Below are 17,645 nucleotides of genomic sequence, written 5' to 3' on the forward strand. Positions count from 1 at the left end.
GGACACAAATGGATTTGAGTGGCTGGGTGGGGGCACAGAGACATGTGGGAGGGGGTACAGGGACACAGATGGGGAGTGTCTGAGGGGACACAGAGCCACATTGGGACAGGGGGAGTGGGTTTTTAAATGTGCGTGGAGGGACGCATGGAGGTTCAGGAACACATGGGAACAGGGGCAGATGTGCCTGACTGAATGGGAGAGGCTAGGGGTCAGCCAGGGTTTGCATGGGGGAAGCTCCCTAGCAGTCCCTCCCCATCCCCCGAGAAAATCTGTTCCATATTTTTCCCTCTCATATCCAACAACCCTCCAAGTTCACACTCAGTCTCCTTCCCAGCCATTTACTTCCCTCTCCCTCAGCTCCTCCGTTACCCCTGACTCCCACAAGCCTTTGCACTGCTTCTGAGGGGTGCGGGAAATACGGTTCTGTATTGTAGTTTAAATGAATTATTACTCAGAACTCTGTATTAATATGCCTAGTAATGAATCTATTTCTCAAAAAACATTTCCTGAATCTTTCTTTGTTGTCTTTATTGTTACAGACATACTTGCTGACACATATTTTGAAATAAATGACCAAAAATAATTGAAACTGGTGTGATTATATTGTTATTTTGACAAATAAAATGTGCAGAATTTTGCTGAATTTTAAAATATTGTGCCCAGAATTTTTAATTTTCTGGCACAGAATTCCCTCAGGAGTAACTTTTTGTTTGGGTGCATAGGCTAGGCTAATTGTTCAGCTTTGAGAAAGTCATTTTATAAACACTTTTTTTACAGAATGTAATAGCTTACTCCATACGTCTGCCAAGAGAAGCTGCTGCTCTTGTTTTGGGGATTTTTTTTAGACATGGAAAAAAATATATTAAAATGTACAAAATGTAAAATTAACCACTATGTAGCACCTAGTGTAGATAGGGGTTTAACGTCTTTAAAAATGTGTTACTGCCTAGGGTTAACCATACCCAACTAACATGTTAAAGTCAATAACACTTATTTTTAGGGGTATACCAAGTGGTGTTTAAAAATATTCGGTAAAATGTTTAGGTAACATGTTTTTTAAACAAATACATTTTTCCCAGTCTAGAGAAGGCCCTGGAGTAGAAAATTTAAGGAGCATTGGAATGAAAGAGAAATAGTTATAGGTCCTGTTAAAGAGCCTAGAGTTTTCCAAATATATTTCCACCACAAATTAGCTGTAATTATTTTTTTTTCTTGTCTTTAAAGACTCCTGCATTCCATATAAACAGACAGAAATTAAGGGACTGAGGCCAACTTGTTTCCTTTTATAGGTGCAGTCTTGGTGACACAGGGAGCATGGTTTGAGACATTCAACCCAAGATAAACTATAACAATTTTTAATACTTCTGAGCCAACCAGGTGGTCCAGAGGAGATGTGTGGATCCAATAATTGTAGTACTCAGTAACTAAGTTATTTTTTAAGAATTTTTCCAAAGGGCCAAAGCAGTTCTATATTATGCAAAAATATGTGAGGGTGACGTAAACACACATTTTTCTGTCTTGATCCTTACAGTGTTTTATATCAGTTAATACTTTTGCATTTTTAACTTAAGATATTTTGAACAAAAATAACTTTTTAAGTTCGAAGAAAAGTGTTTGAGTGTTTCGGCATAGCTAAAAATGTAGTGTTTTAAATAAAAAAAACCCCTCAGATTTCTGTATTATGAAGTTAATGACCTCTTCATGGTCTAATAGTCTCAGTGTATGTTGCTAGGTGTGAGGCCTGTGTTCAGCTTCAGTCTTTGGCTAGCAAGGACTGGGAATAGTTTAGAAGACACTTCTCTCAGGTGACCTTTTAAATCGCGCTCTCTCCTTCCAGTCCTAATGATCTAAACTGTGCTACAAGTCAGATCTTGAAAAGGGGATTGAGAACTGGTCAAAACGGTGGAATATTAAAGCAAAAGTAAATGCAAATAACTCTCATTAGTGCATAGTTAGTTGTGAGAACATCTTAAACTTTAGACATTTCTTGACTCGTGATATTTCTAACCTTGCATTAATATTAGGTTTTTACCTTTACTATAATTTTGATATCAATGAAAATGGGCGTGGGGAGGAGAATTTTGTAAATTTGGAAAACCAAATAAGTCACAAGTACCTTTATGAAAATTCATTTAAACATCTTTTTGAAAAACTGGTATTAGCTTATTGCATTACAACAATTTGTTATATGATTATTGTATGTTTCAGGGGAGAGCATACATTACAGCTTAAAGCCTCATACAACAGGAACACATTAGATTGCCCTATAATCAAGTTCAATGTCCTGCCTGACCCTGAGAAACCTGTGTGTATGAATGTTAAGTATGACAAAAATGCTGCTTTTGTAGCAGGAAGTACCTTCCCTGGTGAGTAGCTCTACTTAAATTAGCCTTTTTTTCTTTTTCTTTTTTTTTTTTTTGTAATTTTGGAAACCAGCCATCCAAATAAATTATGGCTTTTGATGTCTGTAAAAAGTGATTTGTGAGATTTATTTCAATGATGATCAGTATTTTCATACATCCCTTTTACCCGAAATTCCATTATACCTGACTGGCAAAAGCCTATACAATCAGCATTTTGGCTTCACCTATCGAGAAACGGGAGGCAAATATGTGAAATGATTGACAGAAGTTCCAGTTTTGCCCTTTTTGCCCAATTTTTGCCCAAAGCCTGCTAAAAGCCTGGAGGAGAAGAGATGTCTTTAGGCTACGGCTACACTATGCAGCTTTTAGCGACACAGCTGTGTCACTACAGCTGTGCCGCTAAAAGGCGCACAGTGTAGCTGCTGTTTGTCAGCAGGAGAGAGCTCTCCTGCCGACAAAAAGCTTCCACCCCCACAAGCGGAAGCGGCTCTGTTGGCCAGAAAGCCCTGTTACCGACAAAGCGCTGTTTACATCGGGGCTTTTCATCTGTAAAATTTTTGTCCTTCAGGAGGGTGTCTTTTTTAACATCCCTGAATGACAAAAGTTTTGCCAACGAAGTGCAAGAGTAGACAAAGGTTTAGTCATCATGCCCCTCTCAGTCTTACTCCACTTTCTTTTCTTCTACCAAAAAAAAATCTAAATTAAATAGTCCTTCAACTTGTGGGCCTCTTTGCAATGTATACAGAATTGGTCTTGTGGGCTGGTTCCATTTGTGCCCACTCTGAGGTGTTTTTCTCCGTCACTGGCTCTTTCTCTTTTCTGAAGATGTTGCTCTGTAGGCTGGGAATCCCACCTCTGCTACCTTCCCTGGGTGATGGAGGAGATTCAGTTTTTGACCTGACACTGCCCTTCTTGCATCACCATGAATGTCACAAGCTGGTAGAGTTCACCCAGATAGTAGCAGTGCAGGAGATCTGACTCCTATTTAGAGGAAGTCCAGTATTTGTCATTGTGTGGAACTCTAACCATTGATTGGTTTGCTCCACACAAGACAACAAAACTCCCCGTGGAGGTCTCCAGAAACTTCACTCTCAAAATCCTTGTGACAGATTCATTCTCCTATCATTGGAAAGAAAGAACTAGGAAACTGTTTCCATTTTATTCCTCATTAACCAAGGATGGCAGAAAATCAGGCTGGGCCTGGTGGAAATAATTTTACTGTCACAGTAATGCTTCACCAGGCCTTGATTTTTCTGATGTAATGAGCATGTGTGTCTTGCACCAATTGAAACTACGCCTTCTCTCGATCCTGTTTCCCCACCCAGTTTTCTGACCCAAAGTACGTGGCACTAACAGCCTGGAGAAATTGAATAGACTTGAAAGAGAATCTGTTGGAGGACACCCCCCCCATTGCTGACTGCCTGTCTAGGAGCCAATCATCCACTGTAGTTAAATATTATGACAGGTTTATTTTAGCCCATGAAAGCTATGTCCAAATAAATTTGTTAGTCTTCAAGGTGCCACAAGGACTCCTCATTGTTTTAAATATTATGGGATTCTGCATATAGCTTCTCTTGGGCGGGATGACAAAAGGAAATATCTTTGTATAAGCACCTGTTCCCTCCAGCATGCCCTTCAGTTCCTGCTACAGGTGTTTAAAGTGACCTTTCCCAAATATACACCTCTAATCTAATCCAGGGGGAAGGGATATTTAATGCCGTCCTTGTGGAAAATGGCTGTTATGTTCCCAATACCTGTGATTGGTTTTGAATGTTGTTACGGGTATGATGGGGTAGCTTCTGAGACCTTATTTACGTGGTTCCCAAGAACTCAGCTCAACTGTTGTTGCGGTTTCTTTGTTGGCATACAGTCAAACTACCCTTGAGTTGATCAGGCTCAAATGTAGCCTGTGGGTACAGGCATTCTTTTTCTAGCCTGCTGATCCATTTACCTCCCTAATCCTATCTCCCAAAAAATGAGGCCTCACCAATGTCCAGTTACTCATGTCAAGCCAGGCCTACATGCTACAGCCTTTGAGTTTATGGCATGTTTTCCCTTTTTCGTTGCTGATTTCAGTTTGCAGGGTGAGCAAGCAAAATTATTGGATTCATTCTCCTCCCTTCAGTTCTTTCCAGACAGAGCCGTGTTTTCATCATCTTTCTCCCAGATTTATTCCAGGAGTTAAGTTCAGATTTTTGGACCCTTAATCTTCTCCCAGTCAGTTACTTAGATTGCGCCTCAGTCTATAGGCACCTCAAACTTCGTCACTAGGCCATATCCTAAATAATCCTTCTTCAGATACTTGGCCTCTAGCCAGTTGTCCCTTAATTTTCATTTCCTGGATTTCAAAAATTTAACTTTGGGCCATCAGTGAGCAGTTTTTCTAGTTTTTTCCTTCTCTGGGACAAAATTTGGAGACTCTTTAAAAAGGGATGGTGGTGGAAGATCTTTCCTGAAATGGGATCACCAAATTCCTTTCTCTCTTTCCTCTCTCCTCCCCCAGAATGGTGGAGCTAGATAATTGGAGCAAGCTAAAAGTGAAAAGTGTTTTCATTTGACAGGAGGTCCTTAAGAGCAACAGAAGGAGACCTTCTTCTTTCAGTGATGTCCCCGTGGGTGCTCTACTTTAGGTGTTTGAGCGCCCCTTTGCTTGTAATTGAGGATTTGTGGGAGCAGTGCCTGGTTGTGTCGCACATGCGCAGTCCCTGTCTTGCACTGCCTCAGGCGGTTAACTAGTGCTGTGTGACTAACGGTCCCTCAGTTCCTTCTCTACCACCTTGGCTTGAGTCAGAGCATTCAGCAGCACCTCAGAGCTTAGTAATTTACCCCTTTTCCATTAGTTCTACTTCAAATAGATAATTTGTCTTCCTCGTTTTTCTCCCCATTTCTTTTTCTCATTAAAAAAAAAAAAAGTTTATTTCTTCCCTCAGTAGAAGTTGGGATTTCATTTAACTGGTTGAGTAGTGTGTAGTTCTCCCCTTATGGGGGAGGGGAAATACTCCCCTCAGGGGCATGCCCAGCTCACTGGGCTTTAAATGCTGCTTCACCTGCAGGCTTCCAATACTGATTTCAGATGGACACTCTATGTGTTCACCGCTTAGGCGAAGCACACATGCCTCAAAAGTGCCCACATTGTCACAAACTGACAGCCTGGACCAGGAAAGCCAGAGACTTGTGGCTTAAACTGCTGCTTATGGAGAAATCTCTCTACCCGGCGTCTGAGCCAGAAGCATGGACACCCCTGGGACACAGTTCACCAACTTCAGCCTCTGAAAGGGGCTCTTCTTTGTCTGTGACTCACGCAACCACCCTGCTAAAAAGTTGGCTAAGAAGCGTATGTTGTCCCCACCAGTTCAAGAAACGACCAAGAAACAGCATCCCCCAAACTGAGAAACCTTGTCAGTACCAACAGGCACCACAGCCGAGATAACGGGACCTTCCGGTACCATGGGGACCGTAAGAGCTAATCAGGGGTAGGCAACCTATGGCACGTGTGCCAAAGGCGGCACGTGTGCCAAAGGCGGCACATGAGCTGATTTTCAGTGGCACTCACGCTGTCCGGGTCCTGGCCACCAGTCCGGGGACTCTGCATTTTAATTTAATTTTAAATGAAGCTTCTTAAACATTTTAAAAACCTTTCTTAATTTACATACAACAATAGTTTAGTTATATATTAAAGACCTATAGAAAGAGACATTCTAAAAACATTAAAATGTATTACTGGCACATGAAACCTTAAATTAGAGTGAATAAATGAAGTCTCGGCACACCACTTCTGAAAGGTTGCCGACCTCTGAGCTAAATACACCAAGAGAGCTAGCTCCAATGAAGGCACCAAGGGGAAACAGAAACCCCATGTCTCTGCACTGGCAGATCCATCCCAGCACTCGGCACCTCAAAACAACTGCAGCCTTTGCTGTCACCTCCTGTCAGTGTAGCGCAAAATTGTACCCTTACAGACGACAGCTCCACAGCAGCCAGTATCTACCATTCCCACATCAAGGGCACCAAGGCTGTCGGCACCACAACAGTTCTTCCTTCCCAGAGACCTTATAGTATCCTCGACACCTGACTCTCCTATTCTTGGCACCAAGATCACTAGAGTACTGTCGGTACCGAGCCACTGCACTGCCATCTGCTCCCACATTTTCAAGTGATGATGAGGAGGGAGAGACATACCCCTCACACTGCCCTTCTCCCGCTCACAAAATGATCATACTGGCCCCACCACACCAGGGGTACTATACAGGGACCAAAGAACAATAGTGTTACAGGCACCCTTGGATGGCTCCTATGCCCTTCCCTCCATCGTGGCAGTATTGGGCCCCATGGATGGCATATCTCCCACACGACCTCAAACCTCCTAGCCCACATAGGGAGGGTACATGGCAGTCACCTGTGCTGTCAGTACCAGGGCCATCTGAGCCCCCTGAAGAGATGACAAGCGAACAGGAAGAAAACTGTGAACAGGAAGTCAAACTAACAACTCATTTGTCTTTCTCTGCCCCAGATGACACCATCATGCCCCCTCCTCCTAATGCAGAGGACGACTTTAGACATTTCCAGGATCTCTATAGGAGAGTTGCAGATTCCCTTGACATCTCCCTGGAGGAAGTGCAGGAGACATGACATAAACTCGTTGACATCCTGCAAATATCAGCATCATTCAAAATCACTGAACCCATAAATGATGCAATCATGGAACCTGTCAAACACCTCTGGCAGACCCCTGCAACAGTCGCTCCAACCTGCAAGAGGTCTGACAGGAAATATTATGTCCCTGCAAAGGGAACAGAGTTTCTTTTTTCACATCCCACACCAAACTCCCTGGTAGTGGGTGCTGTTAATGAAAGGTTCAGATAATTATACCCACAAAACACACCATATGACAAAGACTGGAAGAGACTTGACCTTTTTGACTAAAAAACGTATTTCTTAGTGACGCTTCACCTTAGAATGGCTAATTATGAGGCGTTATTAGCAAAATACGACCACACATATTATGGCAAACTATCAGATTTTACTGAATTTCCCCTGAGGAGAAAAAAAGCGATTTGGTGCACTCATTTCGGAGGGCCAACTGATTTCCAGGACAGCACTGCAAGCTGCCCTATACTCTGATGGTATAGCAGCATGATCTACAGCCACCTCAATCGTAATGAGAAGCGCATCCTGACTGCATCTCTCTGGCTTCCCCAAAGAAGTTCAAGCAATAGTGGAGGACCTGCCGTTCGAAGGGCCCAAACTCTTTGCAGCCAAAATGGATAAGTCTCTGCACACCCTCAAGGACTCGAGGCGACTCTGAAGTCCCTGGGTATCTATACTTCTAGGACAAAGAGAAGACAAGGAAAGTATTACAACCCACAGAGATTCCAGTCCACACCGTATGCACAGATACACAGGCAATACGAGCCACAAGCTCGGAAAGAACAGCCCCCAAGGAGATGAAAACTGTCAGCTCAATCTAATATATCTCATCAACCATCTGCCAGGCAGCAAGTTTGAGATGTTGGTCGAGGGCCCGAGACCCCCACAACTTTCAGCTGAAAACTACCATCTCACAGCCATTCAAAGACCATTTAAGTTCCTACTGCCCAATCTGGCAATCCATCACTGCAGACAGATGGGTGCTGGAGATGATCAAAGTTGGATACTCCATCCCTTTTACTTCCAACCCCCCTACCCATTCTCCCTCCCCATCCCTCTTCAGGGACCCCGCTCACGAAGATCTACTGCGTCAGGAAGTAATCCACCTCATCCAGCTAGGAGCAGTAGAACTGGTACCAACAAAATACAGAGGGACAGGTTTCTACTCAAACTACTTCCTCAGACTAAATAAAACAGGAGGATGAAGGCCCATTTTCGATCTCCAATGGCTCAACAGATTTGTCAGAAACCAACACTTCAAGATGGTGACTCTGGCAACCATTATCCCAGTGTTAGAAATAGGGGACTGGCTTGGTCCTCGACCTCCAGGATGCATACTTCTACATAATGATTCACCTATCACATTGGAAGTTTCTCCAATTCTATCTCGGACCAGATCACTTTCAATACAAGGTATTGGACTAAACCATGTTCAATCCTCCATGAATTTATGTAGTTCTTTTTTGAACCCAATTATGATCTTGGCCTTCACAACATCTTCTGGCAAGGAGTTCCACAGGTTGACTGCGCTGTGTGAAGAATACTTCCTTTTATTTGTTTTAAACCTGCTGCCTATTAATTTTATTTGGTGACCCCTTGTTCTTGTTTTATGAGAAGTTGTAAACAACACTTCCTTATCTACTTTCTCTACACCATTTCTTTTCCAAGCTGAAAAGTCCCAGGCTTATTAATCTCACCTCATACGGAAGCCATTCCATACTCCTAATCATTTTTGTTGCCCTTTTCTGAACCTTTTCCAATTCCAGTATATCTTTTCTGAGATGGGACAACCAAATCTGCACACAGTATTCAAGATGTGGGAGTACCATGGATTTATGTAGAGGCAATATGATATTTTCTGTGCTATTATCTATCCCTTTCTTAATTATTCCCAGCATTCTGTTCGCTTTTTTGACTGCCGCTGCACATTGAGTGGATGTTTTCAGAGAACTATCTACGATGACTCCAAGATCTCTTTCTTGAGTGGGAACAGCTAGTTTAGACCCCATCATTTCATATGTATAGTTGGGATTATGCTTTCCAATGTGCACTACTTTGCATTTATCAACATTAAATTTCATCTGTCATTTTGTTGCCCAATCACCCAGTTTTGAGAGATCCTTTTGTAGCTTTTCGTAGTCTGCCTGGGACTTAACTATCTTGAGTAGTTCTGTATCATCTCCAAATTTTGCCACCTCACTGTTTATCCCTTTTTTAGATCATTTATGAATATGTTGAATAGGACCGGTCCCCGAACAGACCCCTGGGGGACACCACTATTTACCTCTCTCCATTCTGAAAACTGACCATTTATACCTACCCTTTGTTTCCTATCTTTTAACCAGTTATCAGTCCATGAGAGCACCTTCCCTTTTCTCCCGTGGCATCTTACTTTGCGTAAGAGCTTTTGGTGAGGGACCTTCTCAAAGGCTTTCTGAAAATCTAGGTACACTATATCCACTGGATCCCCTTGGTCCACATGTTTGTTGACCCCCTCAAAGAATTCTAGTAGGTTGGTGAGGCATGATTTCCCTTTACTAAAACCGTGTTGACTATTCCTCAACAAATTATGTTCATCTATATGTCTGACAATATTGTTCTTTATTATAGTTTCAACCAGTTTGCCTGGTGCTGAAGTCAGGCTTACAGGCCTGTAATTGCCGGGATCACGTCTGGAGCCCTTTTTAAAAATTGGTGTCACATTAGCTATCCTCCAGTCTTCTGGTACAGAAGCTGATTTAAATGATAGGTTACAGACAACAGTTAGTAGATCAGCGATTTCACATTTGAGTTCCTTCAAAACTCTTGGGTGAATACCATCTGGTCCTGGTGACTTATTGCTGTTTAATTTATCAATTTGTTCCAAAACCTCCTCTAATGACACCTCAATCTGGGACAGTTCCTCAGATCTGTCACCTGAAAAGAATGGCTCAGGTTTGGGAATCTCCCTCACATCCTCAGCTGTGAAGACCGATGCAAAGAATTCATTTAGTTTCTCCGCAATGGCCTTATTGTCATTTAGTGCTTCTTTAGCTCCTCGATTGTCCAGTGGCCCCACTGGTTGTTTAGCAGGCTTCCTGCTTTTGATATACTTAAATAAAATTTGCTGTTACTTTTTGAGTAGAAGAGGCAGCTAACAGTTCCTCAAATTCTTTTTTGGCCTTCCTAATTATATTTGTACACGTCATTTGCCAGTGTTTATGCTCCTTTCTATTTTCCTTACTAGGATTTAACTTCCACTTTTTAAAGGATGCCTTTTTGCCTCTTACTGCTTCTTTTACTTTGTTTAGCCACAGTGGCTCTTTTTTGGTTCTCTTACTATGTTTTTTAATTTGGGGTATACATTTAAGTTGAGTCTCTATTATGGTGTCTTTAAAAAGTTTCCAATCAGCTTGCAGAGATTTCACTTTTGGCACTGTACCCTTTAATTTCTGTTAACTAACCTCCTCATTTTTATGTAGTTCCCCTTTCTAAAATTAAATGCTACAGTGTTGGGACGCTGTGGTGTTTTTCCTGCCACAGGGATATTAAATTTAATTACATTATGGTCACTATTACCAAGCAGTCCAGCTATATTCACCTCTTGGACCAGATTCTGTGCTCCACTTAGGACTAAATCAAGAATTGCCTCTCCTCTGATGGATTCTAAGACCAGCTGCTCCAAGAAGCAGTCATTTAATATGTCAAGAAACTTTATCTCTGCATCCCGCCCTGAGGTGACATGTACCCAGTCAATATGGGGATAATTGAAATCCCCCATTACAGTAACTACCCACTTAACGTCCTCTTGCTTAACGTTGTTTCGGTCTTAGTCCCTGCTCAATTACAGAACATGCTCCATTTAAAGTTGTGCAATGCTTCGCTACAACGTTGTTTGGCAGTCTGCTTTGTCTACAGCTGGCAGCCCCCAATCAGCTCCCCTACGCCCCCTCCCCCCACAGCACCTCCCGCCCGCTGGCAGACCCCACGGATCAGCACCCTCCCGCTTTCCTCCTGCCCGCAGCAATCAGCTGGCTTGCGGCATTCAGGAGGGAGGGGGGAGGAGTGAGGACATGGCGTGCAGTGGCCCCCTCCCTCCCCTGCTTCTTGAACACCGCAAACCAGCTGATTGCCATGGGCAGGAGGCAGGGGAGGGACGGGGGAGGCTACCCGCCGCGTCCTCGCTCCTTCCTCTTGCCCCCTCAACATCGCAAGCCAGCTGATTGCCGCAGAGAGGGAGAGGAGCGAGGGCACGGCACGCAGCCTCCCCCGTCCCTCCCCTGCCTCCTGCCTGCAGCAATCAGCTGGCTTGCGGTGTTCAGGAGGGAGGGGGAGCCTGCGCGCTGTGTCCTCACTCCTTCCCCCTCCCTCCAGAATGCCGCAAGCCAGCTGATTGCCCTGGGCAGGAAGCAGTGGGGAGGAGCAAGAACACAGCATGCAGAGTATAGGGGGTAGGAGAAGAGGCGGGTTAAGGATGGAGGCTTGGGGGAAGGGGTCGAGTGGGTGGGCCGAGAGTTGAGCCCCACACCCCTGGTGCTTGCAGCGTAGGGGAAGCTGCCGCTGCTGCTGCGCAATGTGCTTCTCCTAGCTTACAGCACCTTCAGCCTCCTTGCCTGCCTCATTGTCTCCAGTGCCAGTGGGCTGTGCCTGTGTGGAGTAAGACGGAGGCACCTCCCAACTATACTACTGTAATGTATGGCAAAAAAAAATTTCCCTGGAATCTAACTCCCCTCCATTTACATTCATTCTTATGGGGAAATTGGATTCGCTTAACATCTTTTCGCTTAAAGTTGCATTTTTCAGGAACGTAACTAAGTAACTCCTCATAAGTTAAGTAACTCCTCACTGTTACTGTATTATTATTGAGTTTTTTATTTTAATAGCCTCTCTAATCTCACTGAGCATTTCACAGTCACTATCATCATCCTGGTCAGGTGGTTGATAATATATCCCTACTGTTATATTCTTATTATTAGAGCATGGAATTTCTATCCATAGAGATTCTATGGTACAGTTTGATTCATTTACAATTTTTACTTCATTTGATTCTACGCTTTCTTTCACATATTATGCCACTCCCCCACCAGCATGACCTGTTCTGTCCTTCTGATATATTTTGTACCCTGGTATTACTGGGTCAATGGGATAATATTTAGCCCTTATTATTTTGTAGATAATGTTTGTGTAAAGTGCTCTTAAATATGTGTTTAGATTAATTGTGAAATATTCTTGGATGCCTCCTAACCAATATGTTATGCTCATACAGCATTTTGTGTTTATCTAAAATAAAACTTTTTCTCTCCAGTGTTCTGTTTTAAAGGATAATTAGTTTGCACCGCCACAATTTAAATATGGCCTAGCACTCTTTCATTCTCAATTTTGTGGTCTGCCTAGGAAAAATTGTGGGAGGGAGATGGAGGACAGTAATATTTTGCACGCATTATTTTTGAAGAAGTTAGACATGAGTTTCTGAATGTGAAACTGAGTCTTGAAAAATAACATTTTCATTTATTTATTTATGCAGATTTTATGGTTAGTGTAATTTCTGAAGATAACAACATTATTAAAAATATTAATCCAGGACGGATTTCTATGAAAATGTGGGAAGGACAGAGCAGTGAAAACAGAGTACCAGCAAATGTGAGTAACTGGAAAATATTATAACACATTGATCCTGTGAATATGACACAGACAACATTTTCCAGAAGGGAATTCTGTATGCTTTGTTTAGAGAAATGTCTTTTTCTGGATTGCAGCTATTAAGTGTTAATTTTACTGCATGTACAAGAAATTTATGTCCAAGCCAATTGCTCTCCCCATTACTTTAAACAAGACTAAGCTGAAATCCTGCCCACACTTTAGTCATTGAAAAGCTTTCCTTGCCTTTAGTGGGGCAAGAATTGTACCCTAAGCTTTTCCAGTATTATTCACAAAAACTTTGAAGGTGCTTCCCAGCCCATGCCACTAGACTAGCAGGAATCTTTCCAGCTGGGGAAGGAAAAGGGGGAAAGGGGGAATGTCAGAAAGCTGCAGAGTCAATAAGCAGAGTTCCTCTATCAATCCAGGTTCTGGATTGGTGGGTGTACTTCTGACCGAAGCAATATGCAGTAAGAGAAATTTTATTGCTGTTTTTTCCCATCATATGCTTTAAGCTTCTGTTTGGTTGATTGCAACACTAGCTGTTCTTGTGCTTGGAAGTGAAGACAGGCTGTGGCTCTTTGTACAAAACATTTTTCTTAAAGCGTATTTCCACAATTCTTTGGTAACTTTCCTTGGCATACTAAGGAACAATGCTGTGTTCACGTATGGATTAGTTCAGTCATCTCTATTATGCAGGGACTGAGAATACCAAAATAGCTTCAGAATTACAAATTCTTTCAGAAAACTGCTATGCTCAGTTTTCTTAATTTAAAAAACTTATTTAATGGGAACAGCTTTTAAATTTTATAACAAACATACAATTTTTAACTGATGTTTACTAGGGATGTAAATAGCATGTAAAAATCCTACCCATGTAGCTGATTAAAATTCTATCAGTTAAACGTTTTACTGGAGAACTGGGGGGATCCCAGCTGCTGGCCCCAAGCCCAGGGATCCCTGCTGCCACCGGCATCCCTGTGCCAGCCCCACGGATCGGCAGCTGGGACCTCGGGTGTTTGGGGTGGCAGCGGAACTGTAACCGATAAGCATCAAGCTTATCAGTTAACCAGTTAAACTTTTACATCCCTAATGTTTATGATGAGATAACTGGCTCTGTGGATGAGGGGAAAGCAGTAGACGTGTTATTCCTTGACTTTAGCAAAGCTTTTGACATGGTCTCCCACAGTATTCTTGCCCGCAAAAAATAAAGAAGTATGGGCTGGATGAATGGACTATAAGCTGGCTAGATTGTTGGGCTCAATGGGTAGTGATCAACGACTCCATCTCTAGTTGGCAGCCAGTATCAAGCGGAGTGCCCCAAAGGTCGGTCCTGGGGCCGGTTTTGTTCAATATCTTCATTAATGATCTGGAGGGTGGCGTGGATTTGCAACCTCAGCAAGTTTGCAGATGACACTAAACTGGGAGGAGAGGTAGATACGCTGGAGGGTAGGGATAGGATACAGAGGGACCTAGACAAATTGGAGGATCGGGCCAAAAGAAATCTGATGAGGTTGAACAAGGACAAGTGCAGAGTCCTACACTTAGGACGGAAGAATCCCATGCACCGCTACAGACTAGGGACCGATTGGCTAGGCAGCAGTTCTACAGAAAAGGGACCTAGGGGTTACAGTGGACGAGAAGCTGGATATGAGTCAACAGTGTGCCGTTGTTGCCAAGAAGGCCAATGGCATTTTGGGCTGTATAAGTAGGGGCATTACCAGGAGATCAAGGGACGTGATCGTTCCCCTGTATTCGACATTGGTGAGGCCTCATCTGGAGTATTGTGTCCAGTTTTGGGCCCCACTCTACAAGAAGGATGTGAAAAAATTGGAAAGCGTCCAGTGGAGGGCAACAAAAATGATTAGAGGACTGGAACACATGACTTATGAGGAGAGGCTGAGGGAACTGGGATTGTTTAGTCTGCGGAAGAGAAGAATGAGGGGGGATTTGATAGCTGCTTTGAACTTCCTGAAAGGGGGTTCCAAAGAGGGTGGATCTAGACTGTTCTCAGTGGTAGGAGAAGACAGAACAAGGAGTAATGGGCTCAAGTTGCTGTGGAGGAGGTTTAGGTTGAATATTAGGAAAAACCTTTTCACTAGGAGGGTGGTGAAGCACTGGAATGCGTTACCTATGGAGGTGGTGGAATCTCCTTCCTTAGAAGTTTTTAAGGTCAGGCTTGACAAAGCCCTGGCTGGGATGATTTAATTGGGGATTGGTCCTGCTTTGAGCAGGGGGTTGGACTAGATGACCTCCTGAGGTCCCTTCCAACCCTGATATTCTATGATTCTATGGTTTAGTAAGACTTGATAGTACGTTACATATGAAGTGCTTTAAAAATTTGTATCTGTTACATTTACCTTTTTAAATCCTGTTCTTTTCAGGTTACAACTCTTGGCTGTAGTAAAGTCAAGGATGGCAAAGATGAGGGCTTCTTTTACTTCAGGTTTGAGCAAACTCATTTTATAATTAGAGTTCATAATAGAGTAAGCATTAACAATATAGCTGTTGGAGAAATGCTTTAATTTCAACATCATTGATGAGAAACTGGTATATTCTCATGTATTGGCATGATATGCATATGGAATGGATTCCTTCACAAGAAATAAACCCTGTTCTTTTGGGATGTGAACATTTTACATATAATTTGTCAACATATTTAGAGATAGTTGTGGGGTAATGCATCCCTCATTTTGAGGCTACCTTCCCTGTCTATAATTTGGCATTTATTTGGGGTGAAGGAAAAGGATACTTTTCACTCATGCCTTCTCCTCTGTCCACAATCAGTGGCGGAGATGCTCTATTTTCTGCCTCGTAAGTTACCCATTAGTTCACAGTACTGGGTTATCTCCTTTCTCTGCAGTAGAACCACAGTTATCAACCTGTCAGCTCGCCCACATCTTTTCCTTATGTGTCACAGATGTCCTGCCTGTAATGGCAGGACCAGACAGCAGCAGAAGGTGCTCCCTTTCTCTGGAGCAGATTTTATCAAGTGAGCAAGTGTCATGCAAAAAGCGGGTACCTCAGGAGTGCTCGAAAAGTAACTTAAATAAGTGCGAAGCAGTCTGAGGAAGCAAGTAGGAATCCTGTCAGAGTGCCAGGATCCTGTAGTGCACTCTTCCCACAACTAACAGGATTCTTCATAGTGCCCCTACTTGGATGACCTTTTCACACAAGCGTCTTTCCACCTAAATGCAGCTAACGGGAGCACATCCGAAGTGTGCATGATCACTTGGGTGGTAATTGTTCACAAAGAAATGATAAGAACAAAAGGCTAAGAAGCCTAAAAATGGTAAGTCCAAAGATTGTTGTTCAACCTCTCCCATTCTCAGCAGCTCTGCCCTTGAAGAAAGCAAACTGTGTCTGACTATGACGAGTCAGAATCAGATTCTCAAGAATGGTTCTTTACACCACAGTTTTGATATTCTTGATATTAAGCCTGGTAACTTGGAGGAAAAAGGACCTAAAACTAAGGCAAAGTCCTTCTCCTTTGAGATTATCGTAAGATCTGAATGAGAACTTGCAGATAAAGCAAAGAGGATTTATGATGAAGTTTTACAACTAACAGGAACCAAAAGTCTCCCTAACTCGGATACCCAAGGCTGATGAAGCAGTAGCCTCACTAACAGAAGATATGGTTACTCCTTTGTGGAGAGAGACTTCTTTTCCCAAAGATACCATAGATAAAATGATGGAGAGTATCTTTTACAAGGATTTCAAAGCTTCTTCAACAGCCATACAGATATACTTTGCAAGAGCCAGAATGGCTAAATGTGGTGATCTGAAGAAAACGGATCTTTTTAACTAGGATAAGTTTTTTTGTCTTTTGATAAAGAAAATGTACCTCTGTGGCCTTAGATTCTTTTATGGTAACTGAGGTTTAGGGCAAAAGCAGACACTAAGGTGTCAATAACTATTCTGATGCTCTGTATCTAAATTTGGAATACTAAGTAGTAGCTGACAACAAAACAAAAAAAATCCAAACCCTAAAATCTTGCTTCCAAACACTACTAAGTATTAGAATTAGACTATAAGGCCTATTACAGATCCAAGCAGTTCTTTTGTTCCTACCAAAACCAAATATACTCAAGAGAATTTTCCCCCCAGGAGCGGAGGCTCCAGAGGGAGACCTAGGCAGCCCTCTTTTTCCTCATTCATTTCCATCCTACCAAACCCCACATTGACACAGACTGTGCTTCCGTGCAAGTTCATCTGAGGAAGGCAAGAGAGTGTCTCACCCATTCTAATTGCTCATAGAAGAGTCAGTATTGGGCAAAGGTTCTGGAGATGTCTCTTGTGTGCATCCATGTTGCATTCAGATATTTTCTTTCTCCATTCTTCATAGTGCCCCTGACTTCTCTCAACAAAATAAATGTTAAGTATCAGAGGGGTAGCCATGTTAGTCTGGATCTGTAAAAGTGGCAAAGAGTCCTGAGGCACCTTATAGACTAAAAGACGTATGGGAGCATAAGCTTTCGTGAGTGAATACCCACTTCGTTGGATGCATGTAGTGGAAATTTCCAGAGGCAGGTATAAATATGCATGCAAGAATCAGGCTAGGGATAACGAGGTTAGCTCAATCAGGGAGGATGAAGCCCTCTTCTAGCAGTTGAGGTGTGAACACCAAGGGAGGAGAAACTGCTTTTGTAGTTGGGTAGCCATTCACAGTCTTTGTTTAATCCTGAGCTGATGGTGTCAAATTTGCAAATGAACTGAAGCTCAGCAGTTTCTCTTTGAAGTCTGGTCCTGAAGTTTTTTTGCTGCAGGATGGCTACCTTTAAATCTGCTACTGTGCGTCCAGGGAGATTGAAGTGTTCTCCTACAGGTTTTTGTACATTGCCATTCCTAGTATCTGATTTGTGTCCATTTATCCTTTTATGTAGGGACTGTCCAGTTTGGCCGATGTACATAGCAGAGGGGCATTGCTGGCACATGATGGTGTAGATTACATTGGTGGACGTGCAGGTGAATGAACCGGTGATGGTGTGGTTGATCTGGTTAGGTCCTGCGATGGTGTTG

General features: G+C 42.8%; 1 protein-coding gene across 10 annotated transcripts in view; it reads left to right on the plus strand.

Moving 5' to 3' along the window:
* The window catches only part of SMCHD1 (structural maintenance of chromosomes flexible hinge domain containing 1), a 182,581-nt gene that overhangs the window by 99,130 nt on the left and 65,806 nt on the right, over window positions 1–17,645 (plus strand). For 9 of the 10 annotated variants that reach the window (XR_013635308.1, XR_013635309.1, XR_012157253.2 and 6 more), the window contains 3 exons: window positions 2,209–2,366; window positions 12,514–12,629; window positions 15,011–15,072. Coding sequence is in view for 7 of the 10 variants with exons in the window: in XM_073331462.2 (XP_073187563.1) it covers window positions 2,209–2,366; window positions 12,514–12,629; window positions 15,011–15,072 (336 nt within the window). In the remaining 3 variants the exon portion in view is untranslated. The remainder of the gene's footprint in view (window positions 1–2,208; window positions 2,367–12,513; window positions 12,630–15,010; window positions 15,073–17,645) is intronic. The other variant, XM_073331466.2, reaches the window with a different exon arrangement.

Source organism: Lepidochelys kempii, chromosome 2 (assembly GCF_965140285.1).
Source record: "Lepidochelys kempii isolate rLepKem1 chromosome 2, rLepKem1.hap1, whole genome shotgun sequence".
In the NCBI taxonomy this organism is placed as follows: Eukaryota; Metazoa; Chordata; order Testudines; family Cheloniidae; genus Lepidochelys; species Lepidochelys kempii.